This window comes from Durio zibethinus, chromosome 10 (genome assembly GCF_047325235.1).
Source record: "Durio zibethinus cultivar Kanyao isolate XHJ-2024 chromosome 10, ASM4732523v1, whole genome shotgun sequence".
NCBI classification, from domain to species: domain Eukaryota; kingdom Viridiplantae; phylum Streptophyta; class Magnoliopsida; order Malvales; family Malvaceae; genus Durio; species Durio zibethinus.
Window position 1 is genome coordinate 3304371 of NC_143171.1, and position 27403 is coordinate 3331773.

A 27403-nucleotide genomic window follows, 5' to 3' on the forward strand; every position below is an offset into this window, starting at 1 on the left:
TAACCCACTTTACTCTTGTAGTAGTTATAACAAAAACAAAATAAAAAAAAATTTTGATTTTGATATAATATAAAAAAATTATTATTAATGTTATATCAGTTGATTCATAGTTATTATATTTGTTAGAAAATCAAATAAATAGATCAATAAATTATGCTATAATAAATAAAAATTACTAATATGTGATTGAATTTATATTTGGAGCTTAAATTAACGGACTTTTAAACTTTAATTTTAAGGAAAAACTGAAAATTGATTCATCAGCAAAGCATTGGGGCCCAGATCATGATATCAAAACTCCCATATTTATACATAAATCTGAAAGACTTGAATAGTTTCAATGGTAGTGTCGGTGGTATGATGATCACATTCTCATAACTGTTCGCTCATAAAGATGAAAACTTTAATCAAAAGTTTCACAAAACCCCACCGCACCTAACGGTCTAATTTTTTGACAATCTTTAAACGAAAAAAATTGTGAAAAAGAAGGAAGTTTTACTGATTATTAATTTCTTTTACGTACTACTGCAATCATTTACAGTGTTTTTCATGCGCAAGCACAAAGCTTTAAGCTTTAACTATGGGTTTTTTTGGATGGGGTCCCTTTAGAAAAGGACACAGCTTTCTATAATCAAAGCTGTACAGGTGTCCATGTGGATGCCTTAACTAAGGCCAGACAGTGAAAGAAAGAAAGAAAGGAAAGGAAGAGAAAGAGACAGAGAGAGTGATTCATGTGATGTTGAGCGCCTGAGTTGAGCTTCTTCTCTGCTTTTTTTTTTTTTTGGCTGTTGATTAGATTTTTTTTTAGTGTTGCTTGTTTGAGTGGTTTTCACCATCAAGGCCTATCGAAGCCAACAAACAATAAAAAAGAAAAAAATTGAGGAAAGTGGTCGTTTTGGATATCTCTGTTTTTCAGCTTTAAGGGAAAACATGATGAGGTTTCGTTACCAGAGTCATTGTTATCTGCCTCTTAGAAGAGAAACAATTGCTGGGATATTTGTGTTGCTTTTCCCAGTTTTTCTGCCGTGTTTGTTTACTCCATTCGGCCATGCATCCCCTTCTACATTCTCGGTTTGTTCATATTTTTTTCTCCTTTGCTGAGTTATCTTTTTTCAATTGAAAATAGGTTCTGGGTTCTAATTTTCGTTGTGGATAATTCATGGAAATGAGAAATGGGAAGTTTGAGGTTGTTCAATGAAAATTTTGCAGTTTTACTAAAAAATGGAAGGTAAAGATTAGTTTGAGTTAATTTTGCCGACATAAGCTCGTGCTTAAGTGGCAATCTTATGTAGCTAAGTGTCTGATAATCAGATTGCTTTACCGAAAATTAGGCTAGCCTTGAATTTTTTGTCTTGGTAATATATAGTTAATTTGCTTTTACTGGAAAATTGAAATTGATGGCCAATAATTCATCTTTTCTTCCTTTCTTGTAAATTTTCTTTGGCCTTTGCTAGTTTTCCAATTCTTTCGGTTAATTAAATATCTTTGCCTACAAAAGTCACAAAAATAGAAAGGTTTGTTGTAACGATTAGACCAATTCTTTGTCAGCTGGAGAGTGCACAAATCCATTAATCAATTGATAATGGGATTTTGTGCATGGAACTGAGAAAGGAGCCTTTTATAATAGGCCAGGAAAGAAGGTAAAATCTTCCATGTAGTAATTTGTGCTGACTGTTTAGTATTAGCATGATAAATGCTCAAAATTTGCTCTTTGGGAAGGAAATGAACTTCAACTAGCTGGTTGTTATACTATTTCTTGTGCCAGGAAAGACACGAAAGGAAATTGACTAATTGTGCCATTTGACGCTTGTTGCAGGAGTGGAATGTTCCTAAACCTAGACATTTACCTTTACTCAGGAGTGCCTTACAACGGGAAAGTGTGAGTAGATGTTTGTAAAGCAGCATCTGTGCATGTGTGTGTTAGCACATGGATATGTTGTGATTTTCCTTTTGACTGTATTCTGACTTGTAATTTTGATGTTTGATTTACCTCTATGTTCTATTCAGTCCAATGGAGAGCAGTCTGATCTATGGACTCTTTTGGCTGACCAAGGGTGGAGGCCATGTCTTGCATCTGTAAATGCCCCTTGTGAGTGATCAGTAATAAGATTTCTAGTTTTGGTTTCTTTATATTGTTAGTATCCTGAGTTATGAGACTCAAGTTTGTGGTACTAATGATATTAAACTATTATTTCCTGATCATGATATTAAATTTTTTGGATTTCGCTCTTTGATTACTTTAAGCAGCATTGCCACAGAAATCTGAAGGATATCTTCAGGTATTTCTTGATGGTGGACTCAACCAGCAAAGAATGGGGGTAAGTATTCATTTGCATTTTACATACTTTAAGAGTAGTGAAGAATTAGAAAACATTCAATAATTCTAGTTCTCCTGATTAAATATTTTAGTCACTGGTTTGTTCTGGAAAAGCAATCAGATAATCAGATATTAAATTCCATTTTTGTTTTTGTAGATATGTGATGCTGTTGCTGTTGCTAAAATACTGAATGCAACACTTGTGATCCCACATCTTGAAGTAAATCCTGTTTGGCAAGATTCAAGGTACTTTTGTGTGGAAGAAATTTATCCTTTCCATTTGTTATTCCAAGTGGATCTAGTTTTTGCCTCCGTTTTAAGGGGCATTTCTCTGAAGTAATTATTTTCCCTGCAGCTCATTCATGGATATATTTGATGCGGATCACTTTATTAATGTATTGAAGGATGACATCTCAATTGTCAAAGAGTTGCCTGATGAATTCTCTTGGAGCACGAGGGAGTATTATGCCACTGCTATTCGTGCTACCAGAATTAAAAGAGCACCTGTTCATGCATCTGCAAACTGGTATCTTGAGAATGTCTTGCCTGTACTACAGAGGTTGGTAGCAACTTGAACCTTTTGATTTGATTACACAGTTTAGTTGCTTTTAAAAGTTTTGGGCCTAAGGACTCTTTGTACCATATCAAGAATTCTCTCATGTCTGTTCCTGTGATGGGGCATTAAGAATAAACATGCACTGCGTAATATGTTCTCTCCATCTACCCCTTGGTAGATATTGCACTTTTATGCATAAAGACACTTGAAACTTTGACGGTTTTCTGGATTGGTTAACTTAATAATTAATGAGCATATAATGTTGATTTCACCTTCAATTTATTTAGGAAATGTGAGCTGACCAGTTTGCTGTGTTTTGTGATTTTTGCCCAGTTCTTTTTACTTGCGAATTTGTGTGACCTAATAAACATGTCCTATTTTGGTACAGTAATGGGATTGCTGCAATTTCTCCATTCTCTCACCGTTTGTCTTTTGACAACTTGCCGAGTGAGATCCAGCAACTACGCTGTAAAGTCAACTTTAAAGCGCTTGTTTTTGTTCCACACATTAGAGCACTAGGAGATGCCCTTGTCCATCGCCTCAGATATCCTCCTGGTGAAAGTGAAGCACTTAGCGCTAACTATCTTGGGGAGACCACTGATCAAAATGACAAACAAAGGCCGCTGAAATTTGTCGTGTTACACCTTCGGTTTGATAAGGTATAACCTGCTTATTCATAGATTAAGATACTTGTATTTTAACCAAGTGGCATTGGTTTTTGTATGGTAAGTGTAAATTTTGTACTTCTCTATATGCTTGAGCTCTTTTGCTCTTAATCCTTAAGCTATATTGGTTAAGATATCTGTTTCATCTTATAGATCTGTTTTATCTTTTAGACTCTGTACACTGTCTGCCTGCATAACTAGAGTATCCATGGGAAAAGTGAGATGGCCATGCTGTTGTGAAAGTAATATCCTTACATGGTTGCAACATCCTTTAGTCCTTTTGACAAGTTTTAATATCAGAAGAACTAGTTAACATGTCATTGATCCATTTCATTTTAATAGTTTAAATTTGTGATCTGCAATTTTTTCTCCACCGGCTTTCCCACTAACCTTATATATGTGCAGGATATGGCTGCACATTCAGCCTGTGATTTTGGTGGGGGTAAAGCTGAAAAATTGGCTCTGGCCAAGTACCGACAAACAATTTGGGGAGGGAGGGTTCTCAATTCTCAGTTTACTGATGAAGAATTGAGAAGTCAGGGGCGTTGCCCGTTGACTCCTGAAGAAATTGGACTGCTGCTAGCAGCTTTGGGTTTTGACAATAGTACCCGTCTTTATCTTGCCTCCCACAAGGTCTTTGTCTGAGGAATTTTGGTTCTGCAATGTTACTTCCCTCCCCTACCCTTTCCCTCTCAACTTCTTCAAATATATTGTTAACTTTTTCCACAATTTATTCATCAAATGGCCATAAATTTCAGGTATACGGTGGGGAATCTAGGATTTCCACCCTGCGAGGGCTGTTTCCACTGATGGAAGACAAAAAGGGCCTTGCCTCTTCAGAGGAAAGGGTCCATATAAAAGGAAAGGCTTCTTTGCTAGCTGCAGTTGATTATCATGTTGCTATGCATAGTGACATCTTTGTCTCAGCTTCTCCTGGGAATATGCATAATGCATTGGTGAGTTTTCCGGCTAAGGCAATGGCAACAGTGCATTTCTTTTGATGCAATCTATAGAGTGCTATCACAGATCTAAGCCTGGAATTGCTTATAGATAAAGAACTTCCCTTTGCTGCTACATTGTTATTATTGAATAATAAGTGTTCAATTCTCATTGGGTTGAATCTGTGCCAATGCATGGTTTTGCAGCCATCATCATGTTCCAAGTTTGTGTGTTTGCTTTCTTGTTTTAATTCTTCATTCATTCTTTTTTTTTTTTTTTTTGGGAAGTTATAGTTTTCAGACACTTTGAGAGAAATTAACCTTAAAAATGGTGAATTTCAACTATATTTTCAAAAGCCGATATGTGGAGTAAAGACACCCACTTCATTGTCTTTCTAGGTGCTGGTTTTTTTTTTTTTGGAGGGGGGGGGGGGGGGGTGGGATTCCTTAACTCCAGGAAAATTTTCAAATAATTTTGTGCAATTGCAGTGCTTCTATAATTTTTGTGATTTCCTTTTGCTAAGTTGATGGTATATATTTCAACCTGCTAATAGATGACAGTTGCTATGATGCAAACAGGTGGGACATCGAAGTTTTGAGAACAGGAAGACCATAAGGCCAAATATGGCTTTGTTGGGCCCACTCTTCCTTAACAAAAACATTACTTGGTTGGAATTCCGACAGGCAGTGGCGGAAGGGCATCAAAACAGACAGGGGCAACTCAGGTTAAGGAAACCAAAACAGTCCTTATATACATATCCTGCACCTGATTGCATGTGCCAAGCTTAAGCCTCTCAAGGTCATTTACAGATATGCTGAAGGAAGTGAGACTAGCTTCTGTATCTTATTGATTTTATTACTGCAACTATTATTTGTGGCTTTTACTATTGGTATCATAAATAAGCAGCAATCCCATTTCTCCCCATAGATAAAAGTATTACATCTAGCGTTAATACAGCTATTGTTTGTATTGACATGGCGGTATTTATATCGAGAGTGGGGTTGTTAGCATCAAATTTATTGTGGATCCTATTGAGTATGGACTGTGGAGTGGAGTATGTGACATAATTCAGCGGCAGGTCTGGGTTTTGTTTGTTGCATATCTCTGCCAGTGAAGCTGTCTGTACAACATTTATTGTATTCATATTACATCAAACATCTATGCGTCCTTAGGCAACAAACTTGAGTTCTTACTTGGCAGTTGGCAGCATTATATCTAATTCAATATTACTGGTAACTAAAGCTATGTACAATCGTAAGGCTGTTCTGGTACCATGGAAGAAACCATTCATTATTTCTTTATTTGTCCTTTTAAAGTGAAAAGGTAAAAATAGTGGAATCATCGATTTTTGGCCTTTTCCTTCAATTACCCACACATCACGCCTTGTTTCCATAAAAAAATCCAGATGGTTCAAAGAACTGATTACTCTGTGTTAAACTCATTTATAATGGTGGGTGCATGTTGGATGGAGAGGCTTGCAAGACCTGAAGATCAGTTCTGGGACTGCCCTGTTTTAACTTTGAAGACTTGTTCATACTTCATAGGGTTTTGGATTCATAAACATAGAGAAATCAGGGCACTGCTTCCATGTAGCGGTGGCCAGTCTCGCTGCAGCATCAAAGAGATCAGTATATTTTTAAAGCAACTTATCTGAGCAATTGTAGGGATAGAAGTTCAGCCAAAATTTCAATTGCGACCGCCCTTCTCACAATATCAATCATATTTTCTATGCATCTTAAAGCAAATTAAGGACAAAGGAATTGACAAATCTAAGTTGTTTGCCAACATCTCAGTATGGTAAACCATGCAAAACCAACCTCAAATTTGATTGATTTGACATTCGTAAAAGAAGTAAAACTGGGAAAAATTATATGTTAACGATGCTTTCAAGATAAACAGATGCTATAGTTTAAGAATAATACTGAATGAGTGATCACAAGAAAATATACATGTATGGGCAAATTGATGAAATACAACTCCACAGTGTGGTTGTCAGCAAAAGTGCTAGATAATTCAAGTTGCAAGCTCTGGGGATCAGTAGCTAGCTTTCAAATACATCACTGATCGTCAGGGGTACTAGGAGTGGACCGAATTTGACCATCTTTCTTATCCTCGGCAGTGGATTCATTTCCATTCCGGCTTGCAGAAGCCAATTCTTTTGCATTTGCTGCGGATGGAGTCAGTGTTCTCTTTGAGTCCTCTGATGCTACACCAAGAACTATATTTTCCTCCAAGGCAGGTCTTGTTATTGGTGGCTGAGAGACTGGCAGCTTCTCACCTTCCAGTTTGGATTGGATCGGTTCTCGTAATCCACCTGTTTTGTCAATACCGCATTCTTGTGAGGATACTGAAGGATTATCTAACTTGCTGCTCTGGCTAGCAGTTTTCTGTTGCTTGTCAGTGACCTTTTTGTTTTTGGACAAATTATCGGATATTGAATCAGAACTTCTTGGTCGGGACTAGCTGTTTCTGCAGCATCAGAACTTGTTTTGGCGACGGATTTTGATGGTAATTTCAAGGTCACTTTATCATCTGTCTTCAGACCAGATGTAGATTCAAAAGCGGCCTTAAAGTCATCCTTGGTGTCTGAACTCCAGTCTTGTCAACAGCTTTGGGTTCAATTGATGGCGTTCCTTTGGACTTGGAGTCAGGCTTTGGTGTTGTTCCTGCCTTTTTGTCAGCTTTAGTGTCAGCAGTAGGCCCCACCGTGGCTTTACCGTCTTGTTCTCCAGCTGTACATGAGGAACGACCTTATGTTCTATCTTCGCCATTGATCTTGTAAGCGGGTTCAATCAGTAACAGAGGCCTGTTAGATAGCATTCCACCATGGTTATAGATTGAGTCTGCAAATGGTATATTTTCCAAGTCGGCAACACTGTATTTTCTGCAGAGTGCGAATTGGTGTGGTAAGCCAGGCATGGTGATGGCTGATGACTCTAAGGAGATCCAAAAGTATAGCTTCGTGAATCATCAACCACAGAGATTAATAATGGATCCGTTCAAATATATCAAACTTAATGGAAGATACTCTCACAGGGAGGAATTATAAATTAACATAATCAAAAGGTTTATTTTTCATCATAAATCATGAGAATATATGAATGTTTACAATCAGCACCCTAATGCATGTATATACCAGCAAAATAAAAGAAACCAAAGGATTACTCTAAAAACTATACTTTGTGATACAGAAGATAATATCTATGCACGGCATCCTAAGTAGTCTTCTAATAAAATATAAACATAATGCAACAGAAAATAGTGAATAAGTTGTCCTTCCTAATATTAAATAGGGATTCATTTCAGATACTCTTTTTGATATAATTAATTATTTTAACATTCTCTGGGATTTGTATCATATTAATAATACCATACTGGCCAGCATTTAATACTGCCAACTTCAAGTTATAAATAACTTTTCCTGGAATGCTGTACTATTGCCATTGTCATTGAAGCACCCAAATGTCCTACAATCCACTTGCCCAGCCCACATTCAAATTGAAAGGTATAAACTATAGTAGACAAATCCTCTTACCTTGACACATACGTACTCTTCAAAATGGGAAGTCTTTACAAAACAGGACACCAATATCTGTCAAATAAGAAAGGGGGAAAGAAAAATCATCAGACATAGATGATGGAGACAACACTTGCTCAACAATACTAGTGTATCTTATATGTCAGGTCTCACAGCTAGCAATAAGACATTCCGTAAATATGTTTCCTATATCTCTTGTCCCAAAGTTTTACGATAAAAAGAGATTAAAAATGGCAGTTCTTGGATTATCCAGATGCTCAAAATGCTTAAAGGAAATGTGTGTGTGTGTGTGTATAGACCATATCAATCAAGTATAAAAGTTAATTAAACAAGCACTCAAAAAGGCATCAGGAAGAGGTAAATACTCGGAGGTTGATATGATTGGACTTTAAAGAAAGGACCTACTAGTGTAACCAAATTGGAAGATGTCTTATGGTTGGTTAGATTTGAATGGAACAGGTATCTCACCAAATCACACACTTATATTATTGACAAAATATAAAAAGACACTGGATGAAGCAAATTCTTTTTAGTGTCTATTGACATTGCTTCTAAAAAAATCTATCAAAGATTGATTTGTGGTTTAACAATTCAACTAATCATGACAAAGAGAGTGGTTTCATAAGAACTTGATATTTTCCAAAAACACTCTTCTGTGCAATCTCTGCTGCTCAACCTGAGGATTCTTAGCCAAGACCTTGTGTTACGGGTTGAGACTTAAGCTCCGAATTCGCGCGACTCCGGGACCCGAGCATCCACTCATCCGGCGTCCCAAATCAATCTGACTGCTACGGTTCACACCCTTATGAGCCTCCTATTATGTTCGATGTGGGATTCAGGACTCCTCCTTAGGTCTGTGACATTCTCTCGCACCCAACCTCGTGACGCCCTCGTCACGGAAGCTGGCCACCCTGCCTACCTCCCTCGAGGTGCTTGGCGTGGATCGAACGGTATAGGGCTGGCTCTGATACCACTTGTCACAGGTTGAGACTTAAGCTCCGAACCCGCGCGGCTCCAGGACCCAAGCATCCACTCATCCGGCGTCCCAGATCAACCTGACTGCCACGGTTCACACCCTTGTGAGGTATTGTCCGCTCTGGCCCCCCTAGCCTCACAGTTTTGTCCTACAAAAGGCACCTCACAAGGAAGAGATGGTGTGAACCCCTTTTATACCCCAGTGACCTTTCTATTATGTTCGATGTGAGATTCAGGACTCCACCTTAGATCCATGACACTTGCACATGTCGGCAGCTATATTCTGCAGAAACAAAAGGAATCCCCAAAAAATTTATACAGATGGAAATGGCAATTCAATGTCTCCAAAGGTGAAATAGAACTTTTGACATGCTTGGATAACTCCTTACATTAATCTTATTGACATCCAAGTGACTGATGGCCAGGTGAGTTTTAATACGCCAATGAGTTTTCTGACTGAAATTTCTCACAACATTTACAGTGAATTTGTGGTTTGGAATATGAACTGCTTCACGATCTTCCACTCTTACTATTGTTGGTGACCACCAACCAACATGCTGAATATGAAAAAACATCAAGACACATATAAGAAAGTCCTCAGATGAAGCATGTCATTTTTTCAGTGACTAAGGGAATCACAACATTAAAACCCAATCATAATTTTTGAGGTCTAATACAAGCACTGTAACCATAATGTATTTTTAAGTAAGAGCTCCACTTTTTTCTCTAAACAACTTATTCAGAGACAGGGCTAGGGCTCAAATACAAACCTCAATGGTACCAGAAACTTCATATCCCTCAATCTTTGTTTGAATCCATTCATTCACAACGAAAGGTCGAGTTGCATGAATCACTGCACTTGAGAGAAAATTTGTGAATATCTACAACAACCAACAAAATGTCAAGCATTTGGAAAATGCATATACTGATACTGATAACAAAGGGATTATGAAAAGTCAAGATAAAACAAAAAAAAAAATGCTTGGAATATTGATCTTTGTTTGATCTTGGATTAATTTAACGAATGAACAAGATAGAAAAAATAAGCACTAGTTTTATGTTCCCTTAGGTTAAAACTTGTGGGTTTATTATCATTTCTTGTTTTCTTTGGGTTTATTTTCAGGGGTATTCTAACAATTTCCAAATTAGCTGGAAATTTCATGACTTAATCCTAAAGAGCTTCTTTTGAGTTTCCCTCCATTATTATTTTAAGAGATCAAATTTTGGTGGTTTCCTATCTCTAAGTCCGTGTGACAATAGGACAAGTAGAAACACTATAAGTAAGCAACTAAACTCTTTCAATTAATAAAGAACAAGTTTAAGATGATCTCTTTCAACAGATGTTATTGATAAATGATCAGTTATGCTACCTTTGGATTGTATGAAGCAATTTTTAGCTGTAGGTGTTAAGTGTTATTTTTATCTTCTTCCTCTTATCCTTTTATCCCTATTTCTAGCATTATTCAGGAATTACAACCAGCCCTAAATTAGTCTCTTAAACCTATCAAACCTTTACCAAATCAACACCAAAAGCAACTTCCAAACTTCAAATGCAACCACAAATCATTGCTCATAGGTACACCTTTCACAGCCCAGACGGCAGGTAGGCTATTTCCCTTTTGTTAGTTTTCCCCCTCAAAGGTGAGTTCCTTTCTAAACAAACCTGCAGACCTAACCATCTTCCCTCATTCAATTAAACCCTACAATGACAAGTTCTTTCCCATTATATAATCAGATTTTTGAAATTCATGCAACCCCACATTCCTGTCCTATATCATCCATATTATTCTTGCTAAAGGGCAGTTAATATAACGTATTTTTACTTGAAAAGGAAAGAAAGCATTGTCCATTGGAACCAAGTAATAAGAAGGAAAATGTACATTGCAGAAAGGTTATAAGTTGAAATGAATCAACTGAAAATGATATTTAGGTGTACCCCACGACCAGCAAGAGTCAGCAAAACTGTCCCTAGACCTCCGGCTGTTAGGCACTTCTGGGTAGAGAAACCCAGCAACTCCATGAAAAATGAGACAGCGGCGACCCAAACTGCAGAGTATATATTGCTTTCCCTGCAAACTGAAAACCCATCTGCCAAAAAAGCAAGAGAAGTTTATGAATTAGTTAAAAGAGTCACATCGCAATTCAGGCTGTCTTAATAACAACAAGAAAAGTATGTGAATAAATAAAATTAATGAAAGAGAACTGATGTATATTATAGGTCTCTCAGTCTATCTACTATAATGGATGGAGGCATCAGAGTCACACTTCAAATGAACTTCTATTTTTAGTAATAAACAAAAGCAGTCACATGAAAATTAGTAATTGATATCAATTGGTTCATGTTAGAGAAATGGCACCAACATTTCTTGTATCATCACTGGTCTCACTTGTTTCAATGAAGAATTTCTGCATTTGCTGAATCATGCTGCATGAAAGCATTTTAACCATGTTTAGAAGTCATGGAAACAACTGTCATGGAGCATTACAACTAGGAAAATATTATTAACATTAGAAATCAGATTCAGTCTAACAAGATTTTGAAATATTATAAATCCAACAACAAATCAATTTGTACTCCATACTAGCCCTAGATGTGTGCTACACATGTTTTTCTAACTTCCCTCATGTTTCCACTCACAGCTTTTAGTTGTCACGTATCACTATTTTGCACCTAAAAAATTTTTAGTCGAAATAGTTGGAAGGTTAGTATTATAACTTCCATTAGATTATTTCAGATATACCCATTTCAAGAGAACAAACTTGAACTGGATTCCAGTAACAAATACACTGATGAGCTAACAGCAATAAAGTAAATGCTAATCTGTTATATTACATTATATAAAACCAGTGACCATCCTCATCAAGCATTTATTGAGGAGAAAGAGGAAAAAAGGAGAATAAATGCTCACCTCGATAAACAATATGCAAAGGCCATCACAGTTGACTATGATCTTACAAAATTTAAAAGCCGTTGCTTAACAACTTGGCTAGCTTCTGTAGGGAGAACTAATGGATCCAGTGTTCTGCAAGAAGTACACCAATAGCATGCATGCATGCGAGTTGAACAGCTGGAAACTAGATTTGGCATTTTATAACAGCAAAAAATAGAGCTCTTCTTGCATTAAAAAAAAAAGTCATGATTTTGGCACCTGCATATGAGTATTGCTCCAGTCCACAGCAGCAAAGATTGAATATAAGAAGTTGTAACATAATGTGTTGTACTCTTCTTCTAGGTATTGTCACTCTTCTGCAGGTAATCACAGAATATTAGATGCTTGCATTGACCCAATTTGGCGAGATGTGTATTGATCCAATGTAAATAACAGAATTGAGCAGAGCCTAAAGGAGTGCACTTACATGAAGAAATAGGCTTCTACTCTGTTGCAAAAGTGGCCCCACACCCCATAGGGCAAAAATTATAATACTAACTGCTGGAAGCAACTTAAATACAAGAGGATTAGCTTGTAAGATATTATATGACCTGCATGATACAAAGGGCTTAATCTTAAATGTTTAAAAATCATTAAAGTCACTAAACACAAAGACAATACCAGAAGCAGAAGTACTGTTTTAAGGAAACATGTTCCTAACAGAAACATGAAATCACATGTAAAAATAAATTATCTAAAGCAGAGCAACGGAATGTTCTACTAGTTAGAGAAACAGGTTAGAACTTGAATCTAAATAAAAAGTAGTACTAGAAATGCTGAACTAATTAGAAAACACATTTATCTGTATGAAAAAGATAACCACACAAACAATCCTGATGTCAGTAAAACAAATATGCCAGCACATTTAATCAGAAGACTAAGCAGGGGAAAAAGAGCACCTTGTCAATGAAATAGATGCATCTTTTACACCAGGAAGTTCAAATATTTGGCCTGGTATTTGAAAAGCATGACACCTAAAGTTATTGTTTCTGTATGGAACAGAATGTATTGGCCTGTACAAACTGTTGGAGAGGCGAATTCTCCAAGAATCCTGTTGCAGGACTGTGGCAAGAAAGAGAAGAAGAAAAAGATATCCTCAAACATCATTTTAAGAACATTAAATTTCTACTAATGCTATTAAATTGAAAGAAAATCTCCAGACCCCCTTTCAAAAGGCTACAAAGCAGTTTATAGCTCAAAGTACAATTGCAATTGTATTATCACAAATATAGACAAAAGAATGAAACATTTCAGCTTATAAGAGTCCATGGGGAGTTGGGGACCACCATTTAATAGTTACATAAAAATTTAAAAAGAGAACATAAATCTAGCCTTTGGATCCAGAATATTCTGACAACATGGCACAATCACTGCAAAGATAAATGTTGAGTGATTGAGAGATTGAAATAGATACATTAATGACAACATGATAGTAGGCATGAAAACTTGCATGCAAACTAAACTTCGTGAGGCTGTTTTCATGCACTTTGAAATGATGATATTGACAAGCAAAAGCTACCGTATTCCTGTCAGTAGATAAAAGTAAAGCCTCCATTACAAATTTGTCTTTACCAAATGCCAGGCAAACCACAAATAGCAAGACAAGAATGCTAAGAAAACTTGAGAAACAATATCCAACATGCATGCATTCCTTTTCTTATTTTAACAATTCAATGCCCACAATCACAAATAGTATCATAAACAAGAAGCATTGAAGTCACACCGAAGCACGAGACAAGAGGGTGGCGCTCAGTAAATGCAACTTCCCCCTTCCCAATACACTCTGAAACAAACAAGAGAAAAGAAATTTTCAATATACAAATTAAAATTTCCAAACAAATTACAAAATGCTTTCTTAGATCGGGAGCGCAGAATCCTGTACCTTAAACTTTTTATTGTATCCCTGGTTCCTGCAAAGTCCCAAATCATAGGACAATTGCAAAGAACCAGAAAGAGACATTATCAGAGTGAAACCAGCTGTTTGCAGGACGTCACAAGTAGCATAAGATCATAATGTATTCCAATAATAGCTAATCTTTAAACTCAGAATGGGTGAAACACTTATCTCTTGAACCTGCCAGAGAAAATTAAAAACTTGATGCGCCAACGGAAGATATGAATATAATTTATAAGAACAATCAAAGTTTCCCGAAACCCTAGAAGAGAATTTTTGTATCGAAAATTTCAAATTTTCACCAATCAGATAACATGATTTTGAGCAGTGATTTGAAAAAAGAAAAAGAAAATAAAAGCAATGAAATTGATTTAGAAAAACCAAATTTCTACTCACAGGCAAAGTATCACATAGCCGAGTTAACAAGAATTTTACATATAACAATCAGAAGCTAAAAATGAGAAAAACTCAAGTAAATTACTAAACTCCGTATGAGGAAATGAAGAATCCTCTTAAAACATAAATAAACTTAAATTGAGAAATTATGAAAGGCCGTTGAACGACAGTTTACCTTGAAATCTCTTGTTGAATTTTTCTTTCCCAGGGTATTCGTTGCAAAAGGCCTTTGCGAAAGGCAGAGAGAGAGAGAGACAACCTGTGCCGCGAATTATTCGCCAATAATGTGCTCTCGCTAAATTTTATTTCGTTAAAGTGGTGAATATTTAGCCACGTGGGTTGCCACGTTGGCTTCCTTGGCGGCTCGTGTTTTTCCGACAAAAATAAAAAAGGCAATAAATCCGCTACCAAAAGGTTGCGTCTTGGAAATTCCAAGGGAGCGAGAAAACATGGGAGAGGAGGAGAAAGTGAAGAAGGAAGCGCTGGAGATTATCGGCCAATTCCAAAACCTACCTCGTATGGTCGTCTTTGATCTCGATCATACCCTCTGGCCTTTTTATTGGTACAATTTTCGGTCCAATCCCTAACAACTGTCTTTTAATTTTTTTTAGTGACGATTTTGGAAATGTTGGGAATTTGGTATTTGATTATTTGTTATCTGTTAGTGAGTGCTGTGATGAGGATGAAATGCCGTCTTTGTATCCACATGCTGAAGGAATATTACTGGCACTAAAGGAGAAGGGAATTGACGTTGCTATTGCTTCGAGATCACCAACTCCTGATATTGCCAAAACTTTCCTTGCCAAACTAGGAATCCGCTCCATGTTTGTTGCAGAGGTGAGGGAAAATATTTTACAATCCTTTTTTTTTCTTGTGTCATTTGTTTGATTATCATATAAAATAACCCGAAGCTTAGCCTAGTTGATTATGCGAAAGGTAGCATCTAACAATTTCGAGAGTCAAATATTAGCATCTGCAATCCTTTTCTCTGTACCTAAGCTGCGGTTTTTGTAAAATAAAATATATGGTAGTATTAGTTGTGCTGAATGATTGACGCTTTACTTTTTGAGTTGAATTGGGTTTCTGATGGATGGTTTGTTCCATTTTTCATGTGTTGTAGGAGATTTTTTCGAGTTGGACACATAAAACTGAGCATTTCCAAAGAATCCATAGGAGGACTGGGGTGCCATTTAGTTCAATGCTCTTCTTTGATGATGAGGATCGGAACATTGAAGCAGTAACATTTTCTTTTATGATGGAAAATTTATGCTAAGTTTCTTTAGTGTTCAAGTTTTGTATCCTTATTTTTTCTAAGTTTTCCTATGGTTTTGCAGGTATCAAAAATGGGAGTGACTAGCATCTATGTTGGCAATGGGGTGAACCTCAGAGCTCTAAGGCAGGGAATGTCAGAATTTTTGCAAAAATCTGAATCATCTAGTGGGGCCAGGTGCAAGTAAATTTTCCATTGTTGTATCATAATCCATGATAATGATATCAGCCTGAAAACTTTCATGGATTTTGTTATATTTGTAGTTAGCAGCAAATGCCATCTGTTTAGCATATTCTTATTCTAAAGCCTATTGTTCTGTGACTGGACTGCATGCATCTGTTTAGATATATTTCGCATATACTATTGTTGTTCAAAATTCTTGTCAATCTACTTAAGAAACAACAAAGAGGATCTAGCATTCTTTTTGTCATTGCAATGGAAAAGCTTGCTGCAATTTGAGGTTATTTTTGCAGACTTTTTGTTTGATTTTGTGAACACATCAGAATGAACTGGGGCTGGTGCTTTGATTTGAACCTTTCTTGTTCTGGGACACAAGATTGTTCTGGTCCATAACAACGGGAATCTATATAGTTCACAAGAAAGGGTAATACTACCATTTTATCATTTTTTCAGAAGTGCAGTTATGCTATATGACACTAGAAAGGAGAATATAACTTACATGGATGCTAATATTGCACTTCCATATCTCAATTAAAACTGATTCATAACAGTATCAGTTGCTTTTTTGCATGATACACTTTTGATTTCGACTGCTAGAAACATGAGAAGTCTTTAATGGAGCATATCAAATTTCTTAAGCAACAACCATCCACCTCCACAGAAAAGGAGAAAATCTGAAGATAAAATTACAATAGAAACTGGTTTTTCCAAATGAAACAATGAATCATATGTGGTAAATTGTTACTAGCAGATACAAATGCTTATACATGCATGAATCTGTCATATAAAAAGTAGGAAAATGAAGTCCATGCTTTGAACTGAATGGATTGTTCCAGAAAACTTAGTTAATGGGAAGGGAAAAAAAAAGAAAAAGAAAACCATCAATCTCACAAGCTGTACTGATAATAGCTTCTTTCTTAAGTTGCAATTAGTTGAGCAGTCTAAATGGTGATCTTTCTTCAATAACTGAATCGGGTTTTTTGGTTGCTGGAGATGGAAGAAGACTATTCTTGTTCTCCTTTAGAGAGTCAAAAAGTTCATCATTACCTTTAAAGTCTGAAGGGCTATTGTCAAAAGACCTCACTATGCTTCCCAGGATTCCCATCAGGTGAGCATCTTCGCTGGAGAACTCGCTGATCCTGTCACTTAGGCCTCCAATGAATCTAAACAAATTTTCCCTCTCTGTTGACAACTTCATGATGTCTTCAAGCAAATTTCTTTTTTCACTCTTAAGCTCGTCAATCAAAAGCTCTGATGTTCTCAGTCTTGCCTCCATCTGATCAGTCAAGTTCTTCATTTGCAGATGCTTTGCTTCAAATTCAGCTTCAACAGTTGATGCTTTCTGTTTTGAATCAGACAGGGATTTTTCTTGCGATAACAGTTTCTCCTGTATGTTATGAATGTCATCCTCCAGTTCCACTATCATTAACTTTTTCTCTTCAATTTCTAGCTTAGCCAGAATCTCAACTCTCGCAATCTTTTCCCAAGCTTCATGGACCAAATTAATCTGTTCCTGCTTCTCAGTAAGCTCTGAGGAAAAGGAATTCAATGAGCTATTAAAATCATCTTCCATTGACCTCACAACCTGCATGAGACCATCTATTCTCTGATCTTTCTCTTGTACAATCTGCAAAAGATTCTCCTTCTCATGCTCAAATTTTCTCTCTCCACTTATGTGTGCAAATGCAGCTCCTTCCAGTTCCCTTCTGAGTGATTCTTCTTCCAGAAAGCTAATCTCTCTCTGAAGATCCTCTAAGATCTTGTCGTCTTCTCTTGTGATTCGAAGAATGCTCTCCTCTACGGAACTCATTGCTTCTAGTTCTCTTGCTTTGAGTTCTTGCTCTTGTAATACTATCTGCTGCTGGAGACTAACTATTTTCCTGTCTTTCTCTTTGGTTATACGGACAAGGTCATCTTTCTCTTGCTTGATAGTTTCTCCAAACTCCACTTGTGCAAGAAGAGAAGCTTCTAATTCTTTACGCAATTCCTGACTTTCTTCAAGGTCGACTTTGAACCGCTCAGCAATGGATTTCCATATCCACAATTCAAATTCAATTTCATGTCCTTCACAAATTTTCTCAAGCAACTCAGAATTTGCTTTTTCCAAAGCATTGCAAACTTCTGTCAGTTTCCTTTCTGAGTCCCTGTCAATCTGAGAAATTTGCTCTTCTAATTGAAGCTGGTACCTAGATGACTCCTCAAACATTCCCTTGTACCTGTCAAGTTCTTTCTGCCTCAGGGCCCACTGTTCTTCCAAGTGATCTGATGATTCAATCCTCTTCATTAAAGAAGCCGTCCTCTCACGTTCTTGAGCCAATTCAAATTTTGCAGTTTCTAAAGCATTACAAAGTTCTCGAAGTTTCTCTCCAAATTCATTTTTCATATGCACAGCTTGCTCTTCTAACTGACTTTGTCTCCCAGATGCTTCCTCTAGCATTTCTTTATACCTCTCAAGCTCTTCCTTTGTCTGGAGCCACTGCTCTTCAATCTGATCCAAAGACTCAATCCTCTTCATCAAAGAAACTGTTCTCTCTCGTTCTTCAGTCAGTTCAGATTTTACTGTTTCTAAATCATCACAAACTTCTCTAAGTTTCTCTCTGTATTCACTTTCCATCTGCAAAGCTTGCTCTTCCGAGTGTATTTGACTCCTAGATGCTTCCTCAAGCCTTTCTTTATACCTCTCAAGCTCTTTCTGCATCAGAAGCCGCTGTCCTTCAATAAAATCCAAGGACTCAATTCTCCTTAATAAAGATGCTACCTTCTCCCGTTCTTCCGCCAGTTCAGAATTTGCCACATCTAAAACATCACAGACTTCTCTAATTTTTTCTTTTGAATCATTGTCCACAAACAAAGCTTGCTCTTTCAACCGAAGTTGACACCTGGATGATTCCTCGAGCATTTCTTTACATCTATTGAGCTCTTTCTCCATCAGCTGATGCTTATCCTCAAGTTGATCTAAGGTATCAAACCTCCTGGATAAAATTGCTGTCCTCTCATGTTCTTCTGCAATGTCTCTCTGAGCTTTGGCCAGAGCAATATTTTCCATTTCCAGCTGCTGCTTTAGGATAGAAAGATTCTCTACCCTCTCTTTCTGATGGAGACCCAGCTCAGCCTCAACATTTGCAAGTTTCAGTTGGGCCTCAGACATTCCTGACTTCAATAGTAGTAACATCACAGAAATCTCCTCATTCTGCAATTTCAACTGAACAGCCGAAGAAAGGCAACCTTCAAGTTCCATCTCAAGTACTTTGAGAGTGGCATCTTTACTCTCTAACTGAGAGGTGTAATTGTTTAACTTCCTGGTCATTTCCTCCCGCTGAGAGTTCCATTCAGCTTCTTTAGTCCTAAGATTTGCTGAACACTCCTTGTGCATCTGTTCCACACTTTTGAGCTTGTTTTTCAGTTTTGAAAGAGAAGAGGAGCTTCCAGCTTGCTTAATTCTAGCTTCCTGGAGTTCTTTGAGGGATGTCAACAACTCTTGATTTTCTTGCTCCAGTTGTCCTGCTCGATATTCCATTTCCTTATAAAATGACTCCTTTGTGCCCAGTAAATGTCTCAGAGTTGCAACTTCATTGCCCCTCTGGGAATTCAAGCAGTCCAGTTGTGACTTTGCATCCTGGCATTCAGCAAAAATATTTTCAAAGCGTGTTTTAAACTCTGAAATTTCAACTTCCAGGTACTTTCTTCGGGTTTCTTCATGAGCCAAGGCTTGGTTGCACAACTGTAACCGGTTTTGAAGATCTCCTGTAATTCGTATCTGAGAATCTAACCTTGTCTGCAGCGAACAAATCTCATCGACCAATGTAGATTTTTCTTTCTCCCACTCTTTCTTACTTGCCTTGAACTGGTCTCGAAGCTTGTCATGGGCTTCTTCTAGGTGTTTGAATTGCTCCTTCTTCCATTTTAGCAGATCTTCAACCTTCCTCTTGTCTTCCTCTACTTTGACCAGCAAATCATCTCTTTCTCTCAGCTCCTTCATATTTTTGGCCTTTTTCTCTGCCTCTGAACACTTTTTCTGGGAAACTGACAGGTGAGCTTTGAGACCTTCAATCTCTGCCTTAAGCACATTAATGTTTTGTTCTTGATCTATATTCTTCTCATTTGCCTCATCTAATTCCAATACCAACCTTCTATTTTCCTGCTCCCATTTCTGATTCTTCCCATCACGCTCAGCTCTCAGCTTATCATTAGCAGCATTCAAATGCTTGATGATAGATTCCTTTTCATTCAGACTGTGTTTGAGATCTTCATTAGCTTGCTTCACCACCGATATTTCTTCTTCTTTTTCAATAAGTTGTTGCGCCTGCTTGTCGATTTTTGAACTCGCTTCCTGGATCTTGGTTAACTGCTCATTCTGGACTTTCTTCAAATGCTCACATAATTCAACTTTGCTCTTGAAATCTGCCCTTAGCTTCTCATTCTCAACTTTGACTTCATCTAGCTCGTCATAAACCTGTTCCATTGCCATTTTTTCTGAAAATATATTCCCAAATTACACCTGTTTGTAAGCAAACATTATATTCCCAAAGATAATGGCTTATAATTAAGTGAAAATGTTGCAGTAGTTATCAGTCATAAAATATTTAAGCATATAAATAGTATCATCCATCAGAATTCCTTTGAAATGTATAAAAACCCTTGATGCCTTCAACTGAATTGTAATTTCTTTTGTAAAAAGAAAAAGAAAAAACATCAAGACCTAATGTCGTTTTCTTTTCTTTGATTTTCCAGGGAAACAAACTGAGAGCAGCAAATGAAAGATCTAATTAAACAAAAAAATGAAACATTAAAATTAAAAATTATAAAAAAAAAAACTAAAACTCTAAACCCACATAAATTAAAAATATTTTTTAAAAAACTCCACGATGCAACAAAAATTTTTTTGGTCGAAATCAAGGTCCATAATGCAATCAATTATTAATTACCCAAAAGCAGCTAATGTATATTTTATTAAAATTCACGAGGAATAAGCCAACAACATAACTAGTTATCAGTTTTCTCTTACATTTTGAACTTTCTTGGCTCTTTTTTTAATTATTTTTATGGGAGGTCTAGTGGTTTCTTGGAGATTCTCAGTAAACAAACGGAAAAATATCGAAAAAAGAAGAAAGACCCAGAAAAATACCTGGTTTTCTGATTATAGATTCGTCATCTGAGGGGGGTTTGGTAATCTTCTGGATCTCGAAAATTTAAGATTAAGAGGAGAAAATATGCGAGAAAAGGAGAGGAAAAAGAGAAAGAAAGAAAAAGAAATGAGGGAATTGTTGAAAAAGAGCCGTTAAGAGAGGGGTAGTGGGAATTTGAAATTTATGGGACGGAGACTTAACGGCGTTACCCTTGGATTATTTTTTATCACCACTTGTTTCCAAAAAGTTAGGGATGCCCCAATGGGGAATTTTGGAATCTTGATTTTTGAATGAGACTAGCCGTTGGACAAGTGGAAGTTGGGTTGGGTTGGGCTAAGATTGGTCAGTTACTATGGGCTTTTTAACTAACTGCTTGATCTTTCCAACCAGTGCTGCAATCTTTTTGAAATGATCCCTATTTATCCTTCATGTATGGTCGAAATTTAAGTATTTTAGGAATTTTCATTTCTTGTTTAATTTTTTAAAAAATTTGGGTGAATTTTTGGATTTGAACGGATTATACAACTCTTAAACAGATCTAACCATGAGTTAAATGAAAATATAAAGAGAAAAAAACATTTTTATTTCAAAGATATCATTTTCACGATACTTTAGCAATTAATTTTATGTTATACAAATTAATCTATTGGTCATTATATATATATATATATATATATATATATATATAACAAATTTCATTATATATTTTTCAATTATACAATAAAATAAAATTTTTTCTCAAAAATATCATCCCATCTTTTTAAAAACTAAAATCCTAAATCATCAATTGAATTCTAAGATATTTTTTAAAATTAGTTAATATCATAATCTATAAAATACTCTTAAGATACTCTTAAAATTAAAAAAAAAAAATTATCTTTAAATAGACAAAAAACCATGGGTAACAATATTTAAACCAACCGTATATGATAAACATGAATTATTCAAATAAAAATTTCATAGCTTTTGTTTATGTTACTTTTAACTATGAATACACGATATTTTTTAATAAAAAACGAAAGAATAATTCACTCTGTGCTCACCGCACGACTCCGTATTTAATCAAAATAGTTAACGTTAGCTTATGTTGTTGGACTTGGGCTCTTGGCATCTGTTTCCCATCAATGTAGATTGAGCAGCAATCAAGTATTATTTTTTCATATGGTCCTACCTTTATCCTTATTTAACTACAAATCGAAGGGAACCACGAGTTTTCTGAGGGCTTCTTAGGCGGAGATTGAGATGAGATGAGTCGGCCTTGGATGTAATAAACAGAAGAGAATCATCTTGATTGTTAAGAGCCAAGACAAGGAAAATGGGTAAAATCAACGAAATTTAGGACTTTTCTTGAATCCTATCATTTTTAATGGTTTAGATTCTAGTAGTGGTTGTGCAATTTGATAAAGCATTGCTTGTTTAGTGGGAAGTTCATCTTCACATGGAGCAAATCAATCAAACATTGATTGTCATCATCATCAAGAATATAAGAACAAAACAAAAAAATAAAAAGGGACTCTCCCTCTTTACACTCAGTGATGAACTATTGAACTACAACTTGTGATCAATCAAAAGAATGGTATATTGATTAGCAAATCATTTGAGGGGATAGAAAATCATGTGCAGACAAGCAAGCAAAGCAATTCCTGAATCGGCTGTCTTTGTCCTTGTGCCAGTCATGGTCTTAGAGAGTGCAAACCACAGGCTCTTGTTACTCTAAAAATGCTTGCTACTTGTGTCACGAAACGGAAGTTTAAGCTTAATTACCGTGCGACCTTAGTCAAAAAATTACCGTTCATATGTTTAAGTAAGTCTTTAACTAATTCTGTGTGATGCATTAACCGATTATGCAGTGCACTTATATTAAAACTGTGACTAATTTTTTAGGAGTTTAGAAAAAAACTAAAAAAAAAAAATTAAGGTAAAAGTAGTATATTTACTTGATGGGTATGTACACTTACTCTTAAAACACATATCTTATATATTTTTTACAAAGACTTTCAAGATCTAAATCTCTAATATTTTACACTCTGCTTTTTTTTGTTATCACCTATCTATCTATCTCTATCTATATCCAAATGAGAAGAAATTTTCATATTTATACTTAAGCTCCATTGACACTTACGATTTTAATGAATCTAAGTGTATGGTCATTAAAAATTTTCTAAATAGTTCTAAGGTGCTTAGCCCCAACAAAGTTGGCTAAGGTCTTTCTAGACTCCCATTGATTTCAGGCTCCCTGTCGAGCCCTTGGGTTTGGAAGAGTCCGGGCAGAATGCCCGTACCTAGTGGGTTTCGGAGCCTTCTCCATCTGGATGCCACTTTGCCCGTAGCTAGAGCCTTCTAGAGGCCTTATCGTCTGGGAGCCACAGTGCCCGGTATTGTGCCCGTGCTTGGTCCTTCTAGAACCTTCGGTACCTGCGCACCTGGCTTGTCTCCATGCCTCTCTGGATCCTTTCGTGGCCTCCCAGCCTGGCAATCTCTAGGTGGTTTTAGGCCCTTCCATACCTGAATGCCTGACCTGTCTTTAGGTGGTTCTAGGCCTTTATCTGCCTGACTGCCTGCACCACATTCTGGGATGTTCCAAGCAGTCCTCATGTCTGGCACTGTATAGCTCGCCACGAGTATACTCCTGTACTCTGATTTTTAAAAGGCATTTGTTCTCTTGGTGCCACAACTCAACAAATCTTAAACACTATAATTAATTTTCTAATCATATTTTATATAATATAAAAAAATTAAAGTACTAATGGCACTAATTAAGCCTTATCATCAATCTGATCACTTTACACTTTAGGGTCTCTTTCAGCCCAAATACAAAATAAAGAAGACAAATATCGAATGTCAAAAGTGTAGTAACTTAAAAGAAAAAATATTAAGAGGTTAATAAATAATCAATAAGATCGAATTATTATTATTATCAATCATTCAACCACTAGAAAAGAAAAAAAATTAAAAAATTAATTTAAAATTATAGTATTCGATTCGATTTGGATTAATTTTTCTTATTCGATTCAAGTTAAATTTAGATATTAAATATATATTAAATTTAAATTAAATTTTAGATTAAGAGATAAAAAAATTGAACCAAATCGAATTATATTTTTTTAATTTTTATATTTTATTTAAATTTTTATAAAATAAAAATAATAAATTTATATTAAATTTTATTTAAATATATTAAAATTTTATATTAAAATAATATATATAAATTAAAAAATTAAATCGAATCAAATTAATAAAATTCAGTGCGATTTGATTCGAATGAAAGTCCAATTTAAATTCAAAATAAATTTTAAATTTTTATAATATTATATAATATCCAAAAAAATTAAATCGAATCTAATCCCAACCGAAACGTTATTACATTTATTCACTACAATCATAAATCGGCAAAAAAGAAGATGTCGTTGATAGTTGAGTGAGCTGCTAATTTAATAGTATTAAATTTGATTTTAAAATTAAATATTTTAAATTTAAATTTTAATTGTAATTAAAAATAAAAAAATAAAAATTGTTACTTTATATATGATATGCAAATTTAAAAAATAAAAAATTATGGATTTTTACAGCAAACTTTAATGTACCATGTAAACTCCTGTAACACATGTTAATGGCACTATTCTTATAAGAATAAGATATTTTTGCCTTATTCTTTTACATATATCATCAAACAACATAGTTATTCATCTTGTATTTAAAATAACTTTATTCCCTATTTTCTAACCTTTCTTTATGCTTCCTTGAACATCTTGCTCCTTTTAGCTTTTGCAACAATTGTCTTTTTATATCATGATTCAGCAATACAAGTAATTATAAATTCTTATTAAAAGAACTTGGATCCATGTCCATGACCAAACGAACTTGCCCCGTTGTTAATAAAAATTTTTTTATAAATGAAATCATGATTTAAAAATAAAAAAAATTACAGTTTTTAAAATTTAAATTTCAAAATTATTGAATACCAACTTCTAAAATTGATTGTATAAATCAACCCACATTAACCTTAGATTTATTGTAAAAATATTTTCAATAATTGTAAAATAAAACTTATTGAGGAAATTGTTTAGGTACATATTTTGAAGCATCAGCTTCCCTCAAAAATATATAAAAAAAATAAAAAATAAAAATAGTGAATAATAGTGATAAAAAGAGATTTGCTATTTAGATTGAAATGCTCTTACGATATTCGTAAAATTTAAAAAATATCTTAAGTCACTCATTAGTAAAATCTCTTTATAACTATATTTAAACCAATTGTACATGACAAATATCAATTATTCAAAGGAAAATTTCGCTTCTTTTGTAATTGAAGCTAATCCAATTTTGTAATGGTTCTCTAAAGCAACTCCCGCTTTGAACCCCGAAGTAACGAAATTTTGAACTAAAATTGTAGGGACCAACAATATTGTTGAACCCTCCAAAAATTAATGTATACCGCTTTTAGCAGCGTACACACGGTATTCTTTAGTAAAAGGCGAAAGAATAGTTCGCTTTGTGTTCACTGCACGGTTCCATATTTGATTGAGGGAGTTCATATTAGCTTATACTGTTGCACTCGGGCTGTTGGCCTTTCTTTCTCATGAATGTGGGATTGAGCAGCAATTAAGGATGAGCTTATTTTTTCATATGGTCCTACCTTTATCTTTCTCTAGACTGCAAATCAAAGGGGATCACAGTTTTCCCAGGGCTCCTTAGCAGAGATAGAGATGAGATGAGTCAGCCTTGTATGTAATAACCACAAGGGATGATCTTGATTGTTAAGAGCCAAGACAAGAAAAGTGGGTAAAATCCAAGAAATTTAGGACTACTTCTTGAGTACCATCATTTTTAATGGTTTAGATTCTAGTAATAGTTATGCAATTTGGTAATGCATTGCTTGTTGAGTGGGAAGATCATCTTCAAATGGAGCAAATCATTCAAACTTTGATTGTCATCATCATCAAGAATCCTAAGAACAAAACAAAAAAATGGGACCCTCCCTCTACACCCTCAGTGATGAACTGTTGAACTACCACTTTTGATCAATCAAAAGAATGATATATTGATCGGAAAATCATTTGAGGGGGCTGAAAATCATGTGCAGACAAGCAAGTAAAGCAATTGCTGAATCGGCTGGATTTGTCCTCGTGCCATTCATGGTCTTGGAGAGTACAAACCACAAGTTTTTGTCACTCTGAAAAACGCTTGCTGCTTGTTTGTTTGCTGCTCACCTGGTGCCAACACCAACTTTCTTTTCTTTATGATGCGATCATCAAATATATTGTTTAATTATGTCTTAAACAATATAATTAATTTTTTAATCATATTTGTATATAATAATTAGGCAAATAAAAAAATTTGTGGCTATAAGTAATATAGAAAAAGAGCTAATGGCACCGAATTAAAGACCATGAAGCCTTGTCATCATTCTGATCACTTTACAATTTGGGGTCTCTTTCAGCCCAAATAGAAGACAAATATCTAACATCAAAAGGGTAACTTAAAGAAGAAAAATTAAGAGGTTAATAAATAATTAATAAGGCCAAATTATAATTATTAACATTCCACCACAGTCATAAAGCCAGCCAAACATATCGTTGAAAAAGCTATTAATTTAATAGTATTGAATCGATTTTAAAATTAAAAGTTTTGAACTGAAATTTCAACAATAATAAAAATACAAAAATAAAACTATTACAATCTATTATTAAGTTATATCTTAATATATATATTATATTACTATTACAATCGATTTATAAAATATTATTTTTAATATAAATTATATTTTAATTATATATAAATGTAATATTTTAAATTAAAATATTAAATAATATTTTATTAATATCATATATATATAATTAAATAATAAAAATATATTTTATCGAGACAAATTCAACCGACAGGACTCCAAAATTTAATTTCACAAAATTGAATTTAAGTCAAAATCCAATGAGTTAAAGTATACTTGTCATCTGTAATAAATTTCTGCCAAGTGGCTGGTTAAGATTTTCCGATGAAAATTGTTGTCAACTTTCCTGGAAGAAGCTTATCAACGATGAAGAGAAGATTTTTCCAAATAGAAAATTGTTAAGTACTATAGCCTATAACTCTAGCTTCAAACTCTAGCTCTAGCAAGAGAGACAACTCTAGCTGATACGGTACTATGACTCCTACTCTAGAGATGGCAACTCGAGACGAGAGTAGAGTAAGGAAAGGTTCGTTTCCCCCTCGGTGGGGATAGAAGGACACGAGAGAGAGTTAATGACTTGTCTTCTCCTTAGCTTTCCCTCTCTTCTCTTACTTGCTCTAGCTCTAGTCTTAATCTATAGAGTGCCTAAACCTAGGAGAAAACAAAAAGAAGAGGTCTCGACGAGTCTAGGAACAATAAAAAAAAAGCTTAATGTAATTCCTATGAACAAAGGGCTTTTTGGAGAAAAAAAAAGTTATTCGATCATTGACTTCTCTATTCCTTAAATATTTTCCGCGTAAATGAGTTATAATAATAATAATAATAATAATAATAATAATAATAAGAGAACGAATATTTCAACTCCTACCTTCCTTTCTTTTTTCCTTTCCTCAATTCCCTCCAATTTTCTCTTATCAATCTACATCTACTTTCATTTTTCTAAATCATT

At 35.2% G+C, this 27403-nt stretch overlaps 3 protein-coding genes, 1 non-coding gene and 1 pseudogene across 7 annotated transcripts; 2 read left to right on the forward strand and 3 right to left on the reverse strand.

The window, feature by feature from the left end:
• The first annotated feature begins 693 nt into the window (after positions 1-693).
• LOC111292413 (O-fucosyltransferase 39-like) lies at positions 694-5492 on the forward strand. 2 transcript variants are annotated; one of them, XM_022884798.2, is made up of 10 exons: positions 694-1071; positions 1817-1879; positions 2008-2089; positions 2245-2318; positions 2475-2563; positions 2673-2876; positions 3262-3532; positions 3944-4171; positions 4297-4494; positions 5056-5492. In XM_022884798.2, the coding sequence occupies exons 1-10, from the start codon at positions 931-933 to the stop codon at positions 5263-5265; spliced, it is 1560 nt and encodes a 519-aa protein (XP_022740533.2). In that variant the 5' UTR covers positions 694-930; the 3' UTR covers positions 5266-5492. The 2 variants fall into 2 exon arrangements, with proteins under 2 accessions (XP_022740533.2, XP_022740534.2); XM_022884799.2 differs by having other exon boundaries at positions 2248-2318.
• Positions 5493-6407: 915 nt separating this feature from the next.
• LOC111292416 (mechanosensitive ion channel protein 2, chloroplastic-like) lies at positions 6408-14487 on the reverse strand (annotated as a pseudogene). Its single transcript, XR_016345457.1, has 17 exons — positions 14386-14487; positions 13803-13994; positions 13644-13703; positions 13253-13571; positions 12820-12982; positions 12348-12471; positions 12140-12237; positions 11900-12013; positions 11352-11415; positions 10927-11078; positions 9761-9871; positions 9380-9547; positions 9251-9273; positions 8645-8731; positions 8421-8478; positions 8013-8069; positions 6408-7439 (listed from the first exon to the last, which is right to left on the reverse strand). The product of XR_016345457.1 is annotated as a mechanosensitive ion channel protein 2, chloroplastic-like (transcript).
• A 126-nt stretch (positions 14488-14613) lies between these two features.
• On the forward strand, positions 14614-15950 carry LOC111292415 (uncharacterized). Its single transcript, XM_022884800.2, has 4 exons — positions 14614-14772; positions 14876-15047; positions 15331-15447; positions 15545-15950. Exons 1-4 carry the CDS (start codon positions 14660-14662, stop codon positions 15665-15667), a joined length of 525 nt encoding a protein of 174 aa, XP_022740535.1. The 5' UTR covers positions 14614-14659; the 3' UTR covers positions 15668-15950.
• A 222-nt stretch (positions 15951-16172) lies between these two features.
• Positions 16173-20976, reverse strand: LOC111292412 (basic helix loop helix (bHLH) DNA-binding superfamily protein). 2 transcript variants are annotated; one of them, XM_089766450.1, is made up of 2 exons: positions 20786-20976; positions 16173-20133 (listed from the first exon to the last, which is right to left on the reverse strand). In XM_089766450.1, exon 2 carries the CDS (start codon positions 20126-20128, stop codon positions 16589-16591), a length of 3540 nt encoding a protein of 1179 aa, XP_089622576.1. In that variant the 5' UTR covers positions 20129-20133; positions 20786-20976; the 3' UTR covers positions 16173-16588. The 2 variants fall into 2 exon arrangements, with proteins under 2 accessions (XP_089622576.1, XP_022740531.2); XM_022884796.2 differs by having other exon boundaries at positions 16173-20158.
• Positions 20977-25181: 4205 nt separating this feature from the next.
• On the reverse strand, positions 25182-25297 carry LOC149516356 (U5 spliceosomal RNA). Its single transcript, XR_016346057.1, has one exon. It is a non-coding gene; the product is annotated as a U5 spliceosomal RNA (small nuclear RNA).
• Between the last annotated feature and the right edge of the window lie 2106 nt (positions 25298-27403).

Coding starts and splice junctions, on each gene's coding strand:
- LOC111292412 (XM_089766450.1), bottom strand. CDS start 20,128: ATGGCAATGGAACAGGTTTATGACGAGCTAGATGAAGTCAAAGTTGAG.
- LOC111292415 (XM_022884800.2), top strand. CDS start 14,660: ATGGGAGAGGAGGAGAAAGTGAAGAAGGAAGCGCTGGAGATTATCGGC. Junction 15,048..15,330: donor GCTCCATGTTTGTTGCAGAG/GTGAGGGAAAAT, acceptor CATGTGTTGTAG/GAGATTTTTTCGAGTTGGAC. Junction 15,448..15,544: donor AGGATCGGAACATTGAAGCA/GTAACATTTTCT, acceptor ATGGTTTTGCAG/GTATCAAAAATGGGAGTGAC.
- LOC111292413 (XM_022884798.2), top strand. CDS start 931: ATGATGAGGTTTCGTTACCAGAGTCATTGTTATCTGCCTCTTAGAAGA. Junction 1,880..2,007: donor GTGCCTTACAACGGGAAAGT/GTGAGTAGATGT, acceptor TGTTCTATTCAG/TCCAATGGAGAGCAGTCTGA. Junction 2,090..2,244: donor TGCATCTGTAAATGCCCCTT/GTGAGTGATCAG, acceptor GATTACTTTAAG/CAGCATTGCCACAGAAATCT.